General features: G+C 52.3%; 1 protein-coding gene across 3 annotated transcripts in view; it reads right to left on the minus strand.

The window, feature by feature from the left end:
- LOC117750850 (mitogen-activated protein kinase kinase kinase kinase 4-like) overlaps positions 1 to 17,779 on the minus strand; it is a 75,099-nt gene that overhangs the window by 23,502 nt on the left and 33,818 nt on the right. For all 3 annotated transcript variants that reach the window (XM_034562253.1, XM_034562251.1, XM_034562252.1), the window contains exons 11-17: positions 16,998 to 17,208; positions 16,123 to 16,284; positions 15,823 to 15,909; positions 7,106 to 7,264; positions 1,630 to 1,739; positions 503 to 663; positions 239 to 336 (exon numbers count right to left, since the gene is read on the minus strand). In XM_034562253.1, coding sequence (XP_034418144.1) covers positions 239 to 336; positions 503 to 663; positions 1,630 to 1,739; positions 7,106 to 7,264; positions 15,823 to 15,909; positions 16,123 to 16,284; positions 16,998 to 17,208 — 988 coding nt within the window. The remainder of the gene's footprint in view (positions 1 to 238; positions 337 to 502; positions 664 to 1,629; positions 1,740 to 7,105; positions 7,265 to 15,822; positions 15,910 to 16,122; positions 16,285 to 16,997; positions 17,209 to 17,779) is intronic.

The following is a 17,779-nucleotide window of genomic DNA, read 5'->3' on the forward strand; positions in this document are numbered from 1 at the left end:
GAACAGGTTAGGGGTTAAGATGGCCACCAAGCACAGAACAACCCTTCAGCCAGCGAGCCCAGTCCAAAGAACAACTGTCTCCCAGTTCACCACCATTCACACCAGTAGAGCCTCAAAGCATCACACACACACGCCAGCTTTTCCATCAAAGCCCAAAGCGGGGACTACCACACACACACACTTCTAGATCTAGATCCATCCCAGCTAGCGAGCTACACAACTGGCTAGTCGGTCTCACCGCCGGTCTGTTTGGCCGGACCAAGTCCCGCCTCTCCTCGGCTTTTTTCCCAGCATTCTCTGGCCGCTGGAGGGCCGAGCCCTCTGATTTGGACGAGGCTGAAGGAGGTGGGGGTGAAAAGGTCAGTTTATTCTAAATAGTGCTGAGAGATTAAAGTCATGTTTGTGGCTCCGTCACTGAAGTGGATTCACTGTGTTGTATGTGATTGTGTCCGCCTCCCGCATGGTTCTAACAGCTGATTGGTTGACATGTGCGTGGACTCACAGCGGGCCCTGAATCTCTCCCCAGAGCCGCAGTGAGAACCGGGCTGAGAGCTGGAGTTACTGGAGCTGCTGGAGGAACTGGAGCCTCCGCTGCCGCTGTTACTGGTCGGCCTGGGAACCAGTTTCTCCACTCGCTCCCACAGCAGCCGAGGCTCCGCCGCACTGTAGAGCCAACAAACACCGGGGTCAAGACAGGTCAAGGTGAAGGCATTGTAGAGGACGTGCTGTTGCACCACAGCCACTATACTTCGGTTCTCATAATAATGGGCCTTAATTATAGGCACAATAAATAAATGAATAAAATGGTGAACAGACTATTTTGTTGAACAGGCCTTTAGATTATATTCAACGTGCTGAGGGGTACACATATGCTGAATAAGTACAGTGAGAACAGACTAAATGTTGTTTTTGAGATAAAGTCAAATGCAGCAGCGTTGTGTGGTTTGGAAATAGAAAACTGTGAATGTGCGTGAACACAAAGAAAAGAGGTATCACGAGGTTAGACGGCTAAAGCTTGTTACATAAACCCTCCCACACAACTCCATAAACCAAGACAGCAGCCGCACACACACACACACACTCCTCTGTGTGTGTGTGTGTGTGTGTGTGTTCCATCCATCTCCAAACAATGCAACTGTTTGTTTTGAGAAAGTCGTTCCATTTCATGTCTTTTTAATGAGACGGTTGCAAACGGCAGCTTTTCCCTCTGAAGGATGACTTCCTTTGACACGTTGACATTGTGGAGCTTCAGTTCATCAAAGATCTCATTTGTATCATTCAGCTCCCGCATTCGTATTCATTTATATAAACATCTATATTCTCTTCTAAAGATACAGCCAGCGGAGTCCCACAGGGCAGTATTCTGGGCCCAGTTAAGTTACAATAAACTGTTTTTTCATTTGTAATTTGATGAAAATGTTACATATGTAAGTAAATACTAATTGTAAATACAAATTCCCACCCTGGTGGACAATAAATGTTACATTATATTCTAGATGTATTATTCAGAACTACCAACAAACTCACGTATCAGCTAAAAACTACAGATTTGTTTTTTTATCTCCTACGTTTTTTTAAAATCATTCATCACACATCATCACACAAAGCACAGGGTTAATGTCAGTTTACCTGGCAACTGGGCGGTGCACGGCATGGCCGCCGTGTGAGGCGTTGCCGTGGTGGTGAGGCGAGTCTCGCCTTGACAACACCGGGGACCTTGATGTAGTCCTTACAGGAACCTTTTGTGATAAAGACAGTGACCAGCTCACACGTGAACACTCTGTGAGCATGAATGTCTTTCAACGTGCAGCGAATACAGTGAAATACACAAAAACATGCCGCGACCTTCAACCATCTTGCTCAAGGCCTCGCAATAACGGCAGAGGCTAGCTCTTTAAGCTAATTTAGCAAACGGTGCCTATTAAACAGAGAAAATTACTTTCAAACTGCAGATTTATTAAACCCGTTTATTAAACCCAACAGTGTGGAGCTAGCCTAGCGAAACACTGTCTTCAGTGGATAACGTCAGCTAACTCCTCCAGACTCTCTGGGATCATCCGGCTGGTGAATCAACTAGTTTGCCGTTTGTTAATTAATTTATCAGCTAAAGATCAATGCAACATAGCCAAGTCACCACTAGCTGGCAAAAATACTTCAATAGCGTAAACTATGATTCTTAAATTGTATTTTGACTAAAGATGTTGATTTTAGCCAAAGAATACATGATGTAACAGCACAAAGAAAAACTGTATACCCATTGATTGCTTTTTTTATGGCGAACGCAAAGCAAGGCCAACTATCTAACAGGAAGCTACGCTAGGGTTAGCCAGCTAGCTGTAATCTGGCGCTGGTTGCTTTGTTACTTTAGATGATAAAATAATTTAGAATAATGGGAGCCAATGGGCTAAATAAAATATAGCAACATTTGAGATAGTAACCAAATTCTAGATATGATATATGATTGTAATGTAATGACACAAAGCTGCCTGCAGTTCATTTAACGGCCACCGGTGGCTTTAACAACGAGGACAGTGTATATTAATTAAAATCTCTGCTACTTATAAGCTGTGGATGTTTAATATGGCTGATCTTTCACCTTAAAGGAGAAACCAAACACATCCTCCTGGAACCAGCACCACTCTGAAACCAAAGCTACCACACCCAGAGTCCCAGCGGTTCCTCCTCCACCAATACGTAACATTCAATAACACCCAATAACAAACACAGCAGAACATCCAGCAGCAGCCAGTTGACATAAACAGACACTATTTTAGTTTTGTTAAGGCGGGTCAGCAGAGGGAAGAGGAGAAGAGGATCTCCTGTATTCCAGTCCTCTTGTTTACCTGAGGACTCGTATTGGAGCCTGTGGTTCTGGACTTGGCAGCAGTTCTGTTTATAACCGAGGCTTCAATGGACTAACTTTGGCTCTGTGGACCGAGTTTAGATGTTCTTCTTTTGGATCCTGCCCACATCGGTGGCTTTCTTTACCCACACGGCGATGTGCTTCCTGTACTTAGCCGACATGCATTCAGGTGGGAGAAGCTGTTTCCTCTCAGCTCGGGTTCCTCGGGTTCTTCTCCCTCTGGAGTTGCTTTTGTGGTCGTGAAGGAAAATGTGAAATTAAGTCTTCTGAGGGAAGAAAAGCGACACGAGACAGATTGTCTCAATGTGTAGATTATAGACCTAAAGTCATCGTCCTCAAACAGCCAATAGGATTCTTACAAAATGATGTGTGTTTCTTTAAGATTCAGCAGAGGGGCGTTCACTGTCCTGTTTTATAAATCAGACAATTAAATCTCTTCAGCTTGTGTTAAACTCAGACTTAACTAAACTTTGAGAACAGGAAGGGAGGAACGTTAACCTCTTTCTCTGGATATTCTGGATTCAGAATAAGGGATTTCTCTCCGACCTTAAATGTGGATTCAATTCAATCCATACCATTTTTTTTCTTACACTACAATAAAAGTCCAATTAATTATTGATAGCAGAAAGAGGGTGGGAAGCTGGTAAAGTATACAATTGAACAGTTCAGGATAATAATTAAAATGTAACTTCTGCTGCCAGACTCAGCGGTAGTTAGGAGAGGGGGGGGGTAATGTTTATATGACATCAAGTAAGAAGTCTGTCTCTTAAAGGAGTCCAGAGTTTCATTTAAAATATTCAACAACAAATGGTCTTGGAACGAGAAGTCAACGTTGATTTATTATCCTCAGTTATTTTAACCCAAACTAGGATCTAAATAAGCCGTTTCCTGTGAAGACGGATCTTTTAATTCATGTAACAAACAGAAGTTTCATAGGAAAATTCATAAATCATGTGACCCGTTGTGTGATATGAGCTTCTGACTGGAGGAAAGAGGCTTTGACTCAACTGCTGGAGGTTGAACTCTATTTACATGAAGCCTCTTTTCTTCTGTTCAGGTGAGGTCAACACGGGGCTACTTGTGGTTCCTAGAGTCCTAAAAAGTAGGATGGGAGCCAGAGCCTTCAGTTATCAAGCTCCTCTTTTATGGAACCAGCTTCCACTTTCAGTCCTGGAGGCAGACACAGTCACCTCATTTAAGAATAGACTTAAGACTTTCCTCTTTAATAGTGCTTATAGTTAGGGCTGAATCAGGTTTGCCCTGGTCCAGCCCCTTGATATGCTGCTATAGGCTTATAGGCTGCTGGGGGATGTTTTAGGATACACTGAGCACCTATCTCCTCTTCTCTCTCTCCTTATGGATGAATTTACATCTCTCCATTGCACCTTATTAACTCTGCTTCCTCCCCGGAGTCGTTGTGACTTCACGTCTCATAGGGTCCATTGGACCTGGAGGTGTCTGATGCTGGTGAGCCGGCCTCCCATTGGCCCTGCTGATGCCCCGCCCCCCCTCCTCTCTACCTCCTTCTGTTTCATGGATTGGAGTTCCATTCATACATTGTCATATTCATGTAATGTGTTTATGTAACTCTGTAACTCTGTTCATCTGGTCACATGACATCTATTCATCTGTCCATCCGGGGAGAGGGATCCTCCTCTGTTGCTCTCCTGAAGGTTTCTTCCCTTTTTTCCCTGTCAGGTTATTTTTGGGAGTTTTTCCTGATCCGATGTGAGGTCAAAGGTCAGGGATGTCGTATGTGTACAGATTGTAAAGCCCTCTGAGGGGAGTTTGTGATTTGTGATATTGGGCTATACAAAATAAACTGAATTGAACACAGTGGGTGAAACGCTCCTCTAATCAATAACTCCTCTCTCCTCTGAAGCCTCTCAACATTTCTCATCCAGAGAATGAAACTATCATCAGTACGTTGGTCCTCAAAGTCTTTTAAATGTCAGTCCTGCACGACGGAGCCAAATGTAGAGATTATAGTTTGGTGATAGATTTATGACGTGCATTTAATCTCTTTATGAGGATTTAAGCCTTCAGGTCCGGACTCGCTCCTCGATGGAGGACGACGTGTTCCAGTCAGGAAGGTTTCTTTATGCAAGTCAAAGGAAATAATGAAGCGCTCCGACGTGAGGCCGGCTTGTAGAGCTCAAAGATGAACCCGTCCTAGTTTAATTCAGAATTAACTTTGTGCTAAAACCACTCAAACTGATTCATCCACTTGTAACATTACAGCAAATGCCCCATAATGCACCTGTGATTTACATCACAGCATCGTCTCTGGGCTAATTTAATCTGTGTGACATATTCAAAACAGATCGACTTCAATGAACCGGGATTATTCACGCTTAGTGGCTTGAATCCGTCGCTGGAAAGATGAAGATGAAGATGAAGATGACGAGCGCCGGCTGCCCGAGAATTATTGTCAACAGAGGCACACAATGGGGAGGTACAGTGTGTGCAGCAGACACACACACACACACACACAGTGAAATTATTACACATTTTGGAGAAAGTGCTTTTTGTGAGTCGGAGGACAACCTGTCAATCAAAGGAGTTAATCACAGGAGGAGAATATTGTAATCATGGTTGTGATCGTCTGTCGTTAACGAGGAGTTTGATCGTGAGTTCACGAGCCTGAAAGAGTTCAACCAGGAAGCAGAGAACACACCTCACATGTCAGAGAACCTTTCATGAGAGGGTTCCATTCAAAGACACCACTCATCATCCTTTAAACAACAGGCAGCTCTACAGCGTCCTAAACAGACTTCATATCAGACGAGGACGTCGTCGTCATGACGACGGACGTTTTGAAGCCTCGAGTTCGACGTTTTGGTTGTCGCCATCTTGTTTTTTTGCAACCAGTAAACAGGAAGTGACCATATCTGGACTGAGGAGGACCGACGTAGAGACGCCGTATACGTCTCTGGTGTCAACCTGTCAATCACTGTGTAGCCCCGCCCTAAAGCATCCCCTGCTTTATGGTCTGTTTGACTCTAAATTACCATAATTTACTAAATGAACATCAAGCTGAATTGAAGAAGACCTGAAACTAGAGATTGAGACCATAAACTCATGTTTACTGAGAGAATGGTCTTATTCAGCGTTCAGTTGTATTTAGCTCCACCCTCTCGGATCACCTTCTGGTTGCAAAGAAATGAAGAAAAAAAGATGGCGACGGCCGAAATGCCAAACTGGAGGCTTCAAAACAAAAGACTACAAAGCAACGGATGACCTCACGACGACTGCGTCCACTTCAGATCTACAGTCTGTGAATGAAACACACCTCAACCAGCCCGCAGCTGATTGGTCCAAACCAACATGGAACCAGCTGTCAAGAGACAACATTAAAGTACCAAACATATCTCACCAAACTGGATCATAACATTCACCGTCAAAAACAGAACGCCACCATAACTGCAAACTCCATAACTCAAAGAAACCTCAGCGATGACGTCATCGCTTTAGACTCAATCAACCAGTGGAAAGCTTTTACTTTGAAGCCACGACAGGAAGTCGTAAGTTTGACATTGCAGAAGAAAAAACAGGAAGGCAGAGTCACATGACACACACGTCATGTGACTCTGTGTGTGTTTACTTTGAGGTTTGAGGAGGCCGCCTCCCACTGAGTCTCTATTGTGGACACGATTAGACAAACAGACTTTTTAAAGGTTTTCTTTTTAGCTTCACAACCGTTGACGCTCCAACAAAATCCTGCAAGAGAAAAAGCAGCTGAAACTAGACATGGACCCCTGGATCTCTGGACCCCTGGATCCCTGGACCCCTGGATCTCTGGATCCCTGGATCTCTGGACCCCTGGATCTAGCAGCTGAAACTAGACATGGACCCCTGGATCTCTGGACCCCTGGATCTCTGGATCCCTGGATCTCTGGACCCCTGGATCCCTGGATCTCTGGACCCCTGGATCTCTGGATCTCTGGATCTAGCAGCTGAAACTAGACATGGACCCCTGGATCTCTGGACCCCTGGATCCCTGGATCTCTGGACCCCTGGATCCCTGGATCTCTGGAACCCTGGATCCCTGGACCCCTGGATCTAGCAGCTGAAACTAGACATGGACCCCTGGATCTCTGGACCCCTGGATCCCTGGATCTCTGGACCCCTGGATCCCTGGATCTCTGGACCCCTGGATCCCTGGACCCCTGGACCCCGACTCAACATGCTGAGCTGTGGAAGTAAAGAAGAAGAAATACCCAAAGAGGACGCTATGGTTACCTGTGGTTCCATGGGCCGGAGTACGGCGGGCACCTCGGGTGCAGAGTTCCCGGTGGGGTGGGTCGACTCGGAGCGCGGCGGCACCGGCGGCTGCTGCGGTTTCGGCGGAGCCGGCACCTGAGGGGAACCCTGGATGTTCTTCCGGTAACGGTCGTCCGCCTGAAGGGGGACAGACGGTGACGTTAGCAGCAGGTTTGGGAGAGAGGACGGGACCACACCGGGTCCACGGCGTGGAGGACGGGACCACACCGGGTCCACGGCGTGGAGGACGGGACCACACCGGGTCCACGGCTTGGAGGACAGGACCACACCGGGTCCACGGCTTGGAGGACAGGACCACACCGGGTCCACGGCTTGGAGGACGGGACCACACCGGGTCCACGGCTTGGAGGACGGGACCACACCGGGTCCACGGCTTGGAGGACGGGACCACACCGGGTCCACGGCGTGGAGGACGGGACCACACCGGGACCACGGCGTGGAGGACGGGACCACGGCGTGGAGGACGGGACCACGGCGTGGAGGACGGGACCACGGCGTGGAGGACGGGACCACATCGGGTCCACGCCGTGGAGGACGGGACCACACCGGGACCACGGCGTGGAGGACGGGACCACATCGGGTCCACGGCGTGGGGGACGGGACCACACCGGGACCACGGCGTGGAGGACGGGACCACGGCGTGGAGGACGGGACCACATCGGGTCCACGGCGTGGGGGACGGGACCACACCGGGTCCACGGCGTGGAGGACGGGACCACACCGGGACCACGGCGTGGAGGACGGGACCACGGCGTGGAGGACGGGACCACATCGGGTCCACGGCGTGGAGGACGGGACCACACCGGGACCACGGCGTGGAGGACGGGACCACATCGGGTCCACGGCGTGGGGGACGGGACCACACCGGGACCACGGCGTGGGGGACGGGACCACGGCGTGGAGGACGGGACCACATCGGGTCCACGGCGTGGGGGACGGGACCACACCGGGTCCACGGCGTGGAGGACGGGACCACACCGGGACCACGGCGTGGAGGACGGGACCACACCGGGTCCACGGCGTGGAGGACGGGACCACACCGGGACCACGGCGTGGAGGACGGGACCACGGCGTGGAGGACGGGACCACATCGGGACCACGGCGTGGAGGACGGGACCACATCGGGTCCACGGCGTGGGGGACGGGACCACACCGGGACCACGGCGTGGAGGACGGGACCACACCGGGACCACGGCGTGGAGGACGGGACCACACCGGGACCACGGCGTGGAGGACGGGACCACACCGGGTCCACGGCGTGGAGGACGGGACCACACCGGGACCACGGCGTGGAGGACGGGACCACACCGGGTCCACGGCGTGGAGGACGGGACCACACCGGGACCACGGCGTGGAGGACGGGACCACGGCGTGGAGGACGGGACCACATCGGGTCCACGGCGTGGAGGACGGGACCACACCGGGACCACGGCGTGGAGGACGGGACCACACCGGGACCACGGCGTGGAGGACGGGACCACATCGGGTCCACGGCGTGGGGGACGGGACCACACCGGGTCCACGGCGTGGAGGACGGGACCACACCGGGACCACGGCGTGGAGGACGGGACCACATCGGGTCCACGGCGTGGGGGACGGGACCACACCGGGACCACGGCGTGGAGGACGGGACCACGGCGTGGAGGACGGGACCACACCGGGACCACGGCGTGGAGGACGGGACCACGGCGTGGAGGACGGGACCACATCGGGTCCACGGCGTGGGGGACGGGACCACACCGGGTCCACGGCGTGGAGGACGGGACCACACCGGGACCACGGCGTGGAGGACGGGACCACGGCGTGGAAGACGGGACCACATCGGGACCACGGCGTGGAGGACGGGACCACATCGGGTCCACGGCGTGGGGGACGGGACCACACCGGGACCACGGCGTGGAGGACGGGACCACACCGGGACCACGGCGTGGGGGACGGGACCACACCGGGACCACGGCGTGGGGGACGGGACCACACCGGGACCACGGCGTGGAGGACGGGACCACGGCGTGGAGGACGGGACCACATCGGGACCACGCCGTGGAGGACGGGACCACACCGGGACCACGGCGTGGAGGACGGGACCACATCGGGTCCACGGCGTGGGGGACGGGACCACGGCGTGGAGGACGGGACCACACCGGGCGTGGAGGACGGGACCACACCGGGACCACGGCGTGGAGGACGGGACCACACCGGGTCCACGGCGTGGAGGACGGGACCACACCGGGACCACGGCGTGGAGGACGGGACCACACCGGGTCCACGGCGTGGAGGACGGGACCACACCGGGTCCACGGCGTGGAGGACGGGACCACACCGGGACCACGGCGTGGAGGACGGGACCACGGCGTGGAGGACGGGACCACGGCGTGGAGGACGGGACCACACCGGGTCCACGGCGTGGAGGACGGGACCACACCGGGACCACGGCGTCACCGGGACCACGGCGTGGAGGACGGCACCACACCGGGACCACGGCGTCACCGGGACCACGGCGTAGAGGACGGGACCACACCGGGACCACGGCGTGGAGGACGGGACCACGGCGTGGAGGACGGGACCACGGCGTGGAGGACGGGACCACACCGGGACCACGGCGTGGAGGACGGGACCACACCGGGACCACGGCGTCACCGGGACCACGGCGTGGAGGACGGGACCACACCGGGACCACGGCGTGGGGGACGGGACCACGGCGTGGAGGACGGGACCACACCGGGACCACGGCGTGGGGGACGGGACCACACCGGGACCACGGCGTCACCGGGACCACGGTGTGGAGGACGGGACCACGGCGTGGAGGACGGGACCACACCGGGACCACGGCGTGGGGGACGGGACCACACCGGGACCACGGCGTGGGGGACGGGACCACACCGGGACCACGGCGTGGGGGACGGGACCACGGCGTGGGGGACGGGACCACACCGGGACCACGGCGTGGAGGACGGGACCACGGCGTGGAGGACGGGACCACATCGGGACCACGGCGTGGAGGACGGGACCACACCGGGACCACGGCGTGGAGGACGGGACCACATCGGGTCCACGGCGTGGGGGACGGGACCACGGCGTGGAGGACGGGACCACACCGGGCGTGGAGGACGGGACCACACCGGGACCACGGCGTGGAGGACGGGACCACACCGGGTCCACGGCGTGGAGGACGGGACCACACCGGGACCACGGCGTGGAGGACGGGACCACACCGGGTCCACGGCGTGGAGGACGGGACCACACCGGGTCCACGGCGTGGAGGACGGGACCACACCGGGACCACGGCGTGGAGGACGGGACCACGGCGTGGAGGACGGGACCACGGCGTGGAGGACGGGACCACACCGGGTCCACGGCGTGGAGGACGGGACCACACCGGGACCACGGCGTCACCGGGACCACGGCGTGGAGGACGGCACCACACCGGGACCACGGCGTCACCGGGACCACGGCGTAGAGGACGGGACCACACCGGGACCACGGCGTGGAGGACGGGACCACGGCGTGGAGGACGGGACCACGGCGTGGAGGACGGGACCACACCGGGTCCACGGCGTGGAGGACGGGACCACACCGGGACCACGGCGTCACCGGGACCACGGCGTGGAGGACGGGACCACACCGGGACCACGGCGTGGGGGACGGGACCACGGCGTGGAGGACGGGACCACACCGGGACCACGGCGTGGGGGACGGGACCACACCGGGACCACGGCGTCACCGGGACCACGGTGTGGAGGACGGGACCACGGCGTGGAGGACGGGACCACACCGGGACCACGGCGTGGGGGACGGGACCACACCGGGACCACGGCGTGGGGGACGGGACCACACCGGGACCACGGCGTGGGGGACGGGACCACGGCGTGGGGGACGGGACCACACCGGGACCACGGCGTGGGGGACGGGACCACACCGGGACCACGGCGTGGGGGACGGGACCACACCGGTACCACGGCGTGGGGGACGGGACCACACCGGGACCACGGCGTGGGGGACGGGACCACGGCGTGGGGGACGGGACCACACCGGGACCACGGCGTGGGGGACGGGACCACACCGGGACCACGGCGTGGGGGACGGGACCACACCGGGACCACGGCGTGGAGGACGGGACCACACCGGGACCACGGCGTGGGGGACGGGACCACACCGGGACCACGGCGTGGGGGACGGGACCACACCGGGACCACGGCGTGGAGGACGGGACCACATCGGGTTGCTGCCAAGCTCCTCCTTAAAGTGTTATTGTTCCACATATGCAGTCATGCATGTTTCATGAGGAGCACACACAGGTTAGGACACACACCAGGTGCACAAGGAACTGAGGGAAGGTTTGTTTCTTTAAGTTAATGGACATAAACTAAATAAGATGATCAAATCTTAATTTTCTTTTTAATCACTGCTCTTAAAAAGCAGCTTTCACTGAGCTCCAGATACAACGACGTCCCTCACTCCAAAAGCCCACAGAAGCTCAGTCTGGATCCAGGATCAGTTTCAAGTTCATACGCAGAGCTGCAGAATCCATCAGATTCATGTCAGTCATAATATCACCAAGCTGAAACAGGACAGTTGGAAGACTTATGGGAATCATTTTTATTCTTGTGGTCATCATCATCGGTTTGTGCTTCTAGCAACGTGAGGAGGAGGAGGAGGAGGAGGAGGAGGAGGAGAAGGAGAAGAAGGAGAACAAGAACAAGGAGAACAAGAAAAAGAACAAGAATAAGAACAAAAAGAAAAAGAACAAGAACAACAAGAAGAACAAGAAGAAGAAAAAGAACAAGAAAAAGAAGAACAAGAACAAGAAGAAGAAAAATAACAAGAAGAACAAGAAGAAGAAGAAAAATAACAAGAAGAACAAGAAGAAGAAGAGGAAAAAGAACAAGAAGAACAAAAATAACAAGAAGAACAAGAAGAAGAAGAGGAAAAAGAACAAGAAGAACAAGAACAAGAAGAAGAAAAATAACAAGAAGAACAAGAAGAAGAAAAATAACAAGAAGAACAAGAAGAAGAAGAGGAAAAAGAACAAGAAGAACAAAAATAACAAGAAGAACAAGAAGAAGAAGAGGAAAAAGAACAAGAAGAACAAGAACAAGAAGAAAAAAAAGAACAAGAAAAAGAAAAAGAACAAGAACAACAAGAACAAGAACAAGAACAAAAAGAACAAGAACAAGAACAACAAGAAGAACAAGAAGAAGAAAAAGAACAAGAAAAAGAGCAAGAAGGAAAAGAGCAAGAAGAGCAGAAAGAACAAGAACAAGAAGAACAAGAACAAGAAAAATAACAAGAAGAACAAGAAGAAGAAGAGGAAAAAGAACAAGAAGAACAAGAACAAGAAGAAGAAAAATAACAAGAAGAACAAGAAGAAGAAGAGGAAAAAGAACAAGAAGAACAAGAACAAGAAGAAAAAAAAGAACAAGAAAAAGAACAAGAAGAACAAGAACAAGAACAAGAACAAGAACAATAACAAGAAGAACAAGAAGAAGAAGAGGAAAAAGAACAAGAAGAGGAAAAAGAACAAGAAGAACAAGAACAAGAAGAAAAAAAAGAACAAGAAAAAGAAAAAGAAAAAGAACAAGAACAACAAGAACAAGAACAAGAACAATAACAAGAAGAACAAGAAGAGGAAAAAGAACAAGAAGAACAAGAACAAGAAGAAGAACAAGAAGAACAAGAACAAGAAGAAGAAAAAGAACAAGAACAAGAACAAGAAAAATAACAAGAAGAACAAGAAGAAGAAGAGGAAAAAGAACAAGAAGAGGAAAAAGAACAAGAAGAACAAGAACAAGAACAAGAAAAATAACAAGAAGAACAAGAAGAAGAAGAGGAAAAAGAACAAGAAGAACAAGAACAAGAAGAAAAATAACAAGAAGAACAAGAAGAAGAAGAGGAAAAAGAACAAGAAGAACAAGAACAAGAAGAAGAAAAAGAACAAGAAGAACAAGAACAAGAAGAAAAAGAACAAGAAGAACAAGAAGAACAAGAAGAAGAAGAAAAAGAACAAGAAGAACAAGAAGAAAAAGAAGAAGGAAGAAGAGGAACAAGAAGGAGAACAAGAAGAGGAAGAGGAAGGACTAAACGAGCCCACTCTCGCTGTAGCTTGGTACGAGTCAAATGACCACAAAGCGTTGGATGGTGCGCGCTGGCCCTTTAAGTGGACTCATAGATCTGTATAAAAGAAGTCTGCGTGTGACGGGCATCGTGGACCTGTTGTTAGACCTGGATCAGTTCTAGTCCCAAAGCGTCCACAACAGCAGCTACAACGTGCACACAAGCACAGGAAGCGTTCTGCAGCGAGGGGGTTCACCTCTCTGATTGGCTCAGAGTCAGGGGCGGGGCCTCGGGGGGCGGGGCCACAGAGGTCACTGTGACTTTCAGAGAGGGGCTCGGTGCCCCCGCTCTGAGGGGGTCTGGTGCTCTGCAGGTAGACCTGCTCCTGCTGCAGCTGAACCTGGAGCTTCTGGGCTCGGCGCTGCTCCTCGAGCTCCCGCCACTTATGCTCCTGGGGGGGGCAAGGTGAACCAAAGAAAACCTGGTGGGTCGTGGTCCTTGAACTCATCCAGTTCTCAAGGTCACCTTCATCACAGCTGAGACTCGTTAGGAAGAGCCTCATGAGTCAGCGTCATCAACAACATTTATTAACATTTATTAGATGTTATGTTTCAATATATGGGCCAAGGATAGAACTTTGATTTATTCTCATAAATCAAATTTATTTTCTAAATTTGATTTATCATTTAAAACCATTCAACTATTAAAACTAATATTTTTATGAGTTGTGATTCTGGTGCACGTCAAGAGGCTGTCAGACGAGATGAGGAGAAGGTTCACTCGTTCATCTGGAGTTTGATGGAGGAACCGTGAGGTGTGAGGCCTCCTGCCCCCCCAGGAGCAGAGTCCACTACGTATGAAACAAAGCTGGATGACATCATCTCCGTAAACATCCCAGAATACTCAGAAGTCTCCAGTTAGAAAGTCAATCAGGGAAAGGGAGTAACGGAGGAATAACAAGGAGGAAGCCTCTGGAGAAAGGACAGAGGAAGGACAGAGGAAGCCACTTCAGGAAGGACAGAGGAAGCCTCTTGAGGAAGGACAGAGGAAGGACAGAGGAAGCCACTTGAGGAAGGACAGAGGAAGCCTCTGGAGAAAGGACAGAGGAAGGACAGAGGAAGCCACTTCAGGAAGGACAGAGGAAGCCTCTTGAGGAAGGACAGAGGAAGGACAGAGGAAGCCACTTGAGGAAGGACAGAGGAAGCCTCTGGAGAAAGGACAGAGGAAGGACAGAGGAAGCCTCTTGAGGAAGGACAGAGGAAGCCACTTGAGGAAGGACAGAGGAAGCCACTTGAGGAAGGACAGAGGAAGCCTCTTGAGGAAGGACAGAGGAAGCCACTTGAGGAAGGACAGAGGAAGCCTCTGGAGGAAGGACAGAGGAAGCCACTTGAGGAAGGACAGAGGAAGCCTCTGGAGGAAGGACAGAGGAAGCCTCTGGAGGAAGGACAGAGGAAGCCTCTTGAGGAAGGACAGAGGAAGCCACTTGAGGAAGGACAGAGGAAGGACAGAGGAAGCCACTTGAGGAAGGTCAGATGAAGCCTCTTGAGGAAGGACAGAGGAAGGACAGAGGAAGCCTCTGGAGGAAGGACAGAGGAAGCCTCTTGAGGAAGGACAGAGGAAGCCTCTTGAGGAAGGTCAGAGGAAGCCACTTGAGGAAGGACAGAGGAAGCCTCTGGAGGAAGGACAGAGGAAGCCTCTTGAGGAAGGACAGAGGAAGCCTCTTGAGGAAGGTCAGAGGAAGCCACTTGAGGAAGGACAGAGGAAGCCACTTGAGGAAGGACAGAGGAAGCCACTTGAGGAAGGACAGAGGAAGCCTCTTGAGGAAGGACAGAGTAAGCCACTTGAGGAAGGACAGAGGAAGCCACTTGAGGAAGGACAGAGGAAGCCTCTTGAGGAAGGACAGAGGAAGCCTCTGGAGGAAGGACAGAGGAAGCCACTTGAGGAAGGACAGAGGAAGCCTCTTGAGGAAGGACAGAGGAAGCCTCTTGAGGAAGGTCAGAGGAAGCCTCTTGAGGAAGGTCAGAGGAAGCCTCTTGAGGAAGGTCAGAGGAAGCCACTTGAGGAAGGACAGAGGAAGCCACTTGAGGAAGGACAGAGGAAGCCACTTGAGGAAGGACAGAGGAAGCCTCTTGAGGAAGGACAGAGGAAGCCTCTTGAGGGAGGACAGAGGAAGCCACTTGAGGAAGGACAGAGGAAGCCTCTGGAGGAAGGACAGAGGAAGCCACTTGAGGAAGGACAGAGGAAGCCTCTTGAGGAAGGACAGAGGAAGGACAGAGGAAGCCACTTGAGGAAGGACAGAGGAAGCCACTTGAGGAAGGACAGAGGAAGCCACTTGAGGAAGGACAGAGGAAGGACAGAGGAAGCCACTTGAGGAAGGACAGAGGAAGCCTCTGGAGGAAGGACAGAGGAAGCCACTTGAGGAAGGACAGAGGAAGCCTCTGGAGGAAGGACAGAGGAAGCCACTGGAGGAAGGACAGAGGAAGCCTCTTGAGGAAGGACAGAGGAAGCCTCTGGAGGAAGGACAGAGGAAGCCACTGGAGGAAGGACAGAGGAAGCCACTTGAGGAAGGACAGAGGAAGCCACTTGAGGAAGGACAGAGGAAGCCACTTGTTTCCTCCACTCACCAGCAGCATGGCCTGTTCGTGGAGCAGCTGCTGCTGCAGGAGCTCCAGGTGCCTCTGCTCCTCCTCCAGCTGACGGCGGATGTACTCCTGTCAATCAAACACAGAGCCCGCCCCCCAAAAGGATATATTTCATTTGCACATATGAGGGCGCTCTGCAGACATCGTGATGTCACATGATTCAACTTAATGAGCCTTCATGGACTTCTGACAGATTAGAATGATTTAAGCTGAATAAATATCACCTCAGTGATTTTAGGAAGCTCCTTCCTGTTTATGTTTATGTTTATGTTTATGATGTACCTGCTCGCGGTCGGCCCTCCTCTTCTCGTCCTCCGACCTCCTCTTCTCGTCCTCCTCCTTGCGCCGCCGCTCCACCTCCTCCAGGCGCCTCTTCTCCTCCTGCTCGCGGCGCCGCTGCTCGCGCTCCTGCTGCCGCCGCATCTCACGCTCACGCCGTTGTTGCTTTGGGAAAACAACAACAAACGCTTTATTGAAGATGAAACATGTTTATAGATATACTTTTAGCATATTTTATTGTTTCCTTACATTTTATAGCAAGTCAAATCATGTTCTCTCTTTGCTGTGGACTTCATATCAAATAACAGAACTTATAATAATCAATAAGTCCACCACGTTCCCACAGCAGAGCAAAACAAACGCTGGCTTTAACGTGTTTTCATTGTGTACACTGAAGGCACCGTAGTCTGCCCCCTATATATATCTATATAAACTTGTATATGAATATATATATAAAATATATATTTAAAAATATATATATAAATTCTTTAAAAACATAGATACATTTATTTATTCCTTTTTAAATAAATCTGTATACATATATATTTAAGTATATACATAATATATATATAAAATATATATTTAAAAATATATATATAAATTCTTTAAAAACATAGATACATTTATTTATTCCTTTTTAAATAAATCTTTACAAAATAAAAGTGTGCCTCAGTTTCCAAGGTTATAGTTTTAAAAGCTTGTTCTGTCTGTATATATTAATAACCTCCACCAGGATGTAATGGAGGGCTTCATGAATAACTCATTTTTAACACTTCAACTCGTGTATTTAAACGTCATTATTCTGGAAATGAAAAGACGTAAACGTCCTCTACGACCGAGCATCGCCCGGCGGTCCGATTCCCCCTCCAGCCGCTCACCTCCTCCAGCCGCCTCCTCTGCTCCTTCTGCTGCTCGATGCGCTTCTGCCTCTCGGCCAGTAGTTGGCGCTTGTACTCCTCCTGCTCGCGGAGCTGCTGCTCCTGCAGGAGCTGCTGGCGGCGAAGCGCCTCCGAGCGCTCCTTGTTCTCCTGCTGCAGACGGATGAAGTCGCGGCGCAGGGTCGACTCGCCCGGAACGTTGACGATGGAGCTGCAGGGAGGTGGGAGGAGGGAGGAGAGAGGGAGGGAGGGAGGAGAGGAGGAGAGAGGAAAGGAGGGAGGAGGGAGGAGGAGGAGAGAGGAAAGGAGGGAGGAGAGAGGAAAGGAGGGAGGAGAGAGGAGAGGAGAGGAGGGAGGGAGGGAGGGAGGAGAGGAGGAGAGAGGAAATGAGGGAGGAGAGGAGGAGAGAGGAAAGGAGGGAGGAGAGAGGAGAGTAGAGGAGGGAGGGAGGAGAGGAGGAGAGAGGAAAGGAGGGAGGAGAGAGGAGGAGGGAGGGAGGGAGGGAGGGAGGGAGGGAGGGAGGAGAAGAGGAGAGAGGAAAGGAGGGAGGAGAGAGGAGATGAAAGGAGGGAGGAGAGAGGAGAGGAGAGGAGAGGAGGGAGGAGAGAAGAGGAGGGAGGGAGGGAGGAGAGGAGGAGAGAGGAAAGGAGGGAGGAGAGAGGAGAGGAGAGGAGGGAGGGAGGGAGGAGAGGAGGAGAGAGGAAAGGAGGGAGGAGAGAGGAGAGGAGAGGAGGAGGGAGGAAAGGAGAGGAGGAGGGAGGAAAGGAGGGAGAAGAGAGGAG

Source organism: Cyclopterus lumpus, chromosome 21 (assembly GCF_009769545.1).
Source record: "Cyclopterus lumpus isolate fCycLum1 chromosome 21, fCycLum1.pri, whole genome shotgun sequence".
NCBI lineage: Eukaryota > Metazoa > Chordata > Actinopteri > Perciformes > Cyclopteridae > Cyclopterus > Cyclopterus lumpus.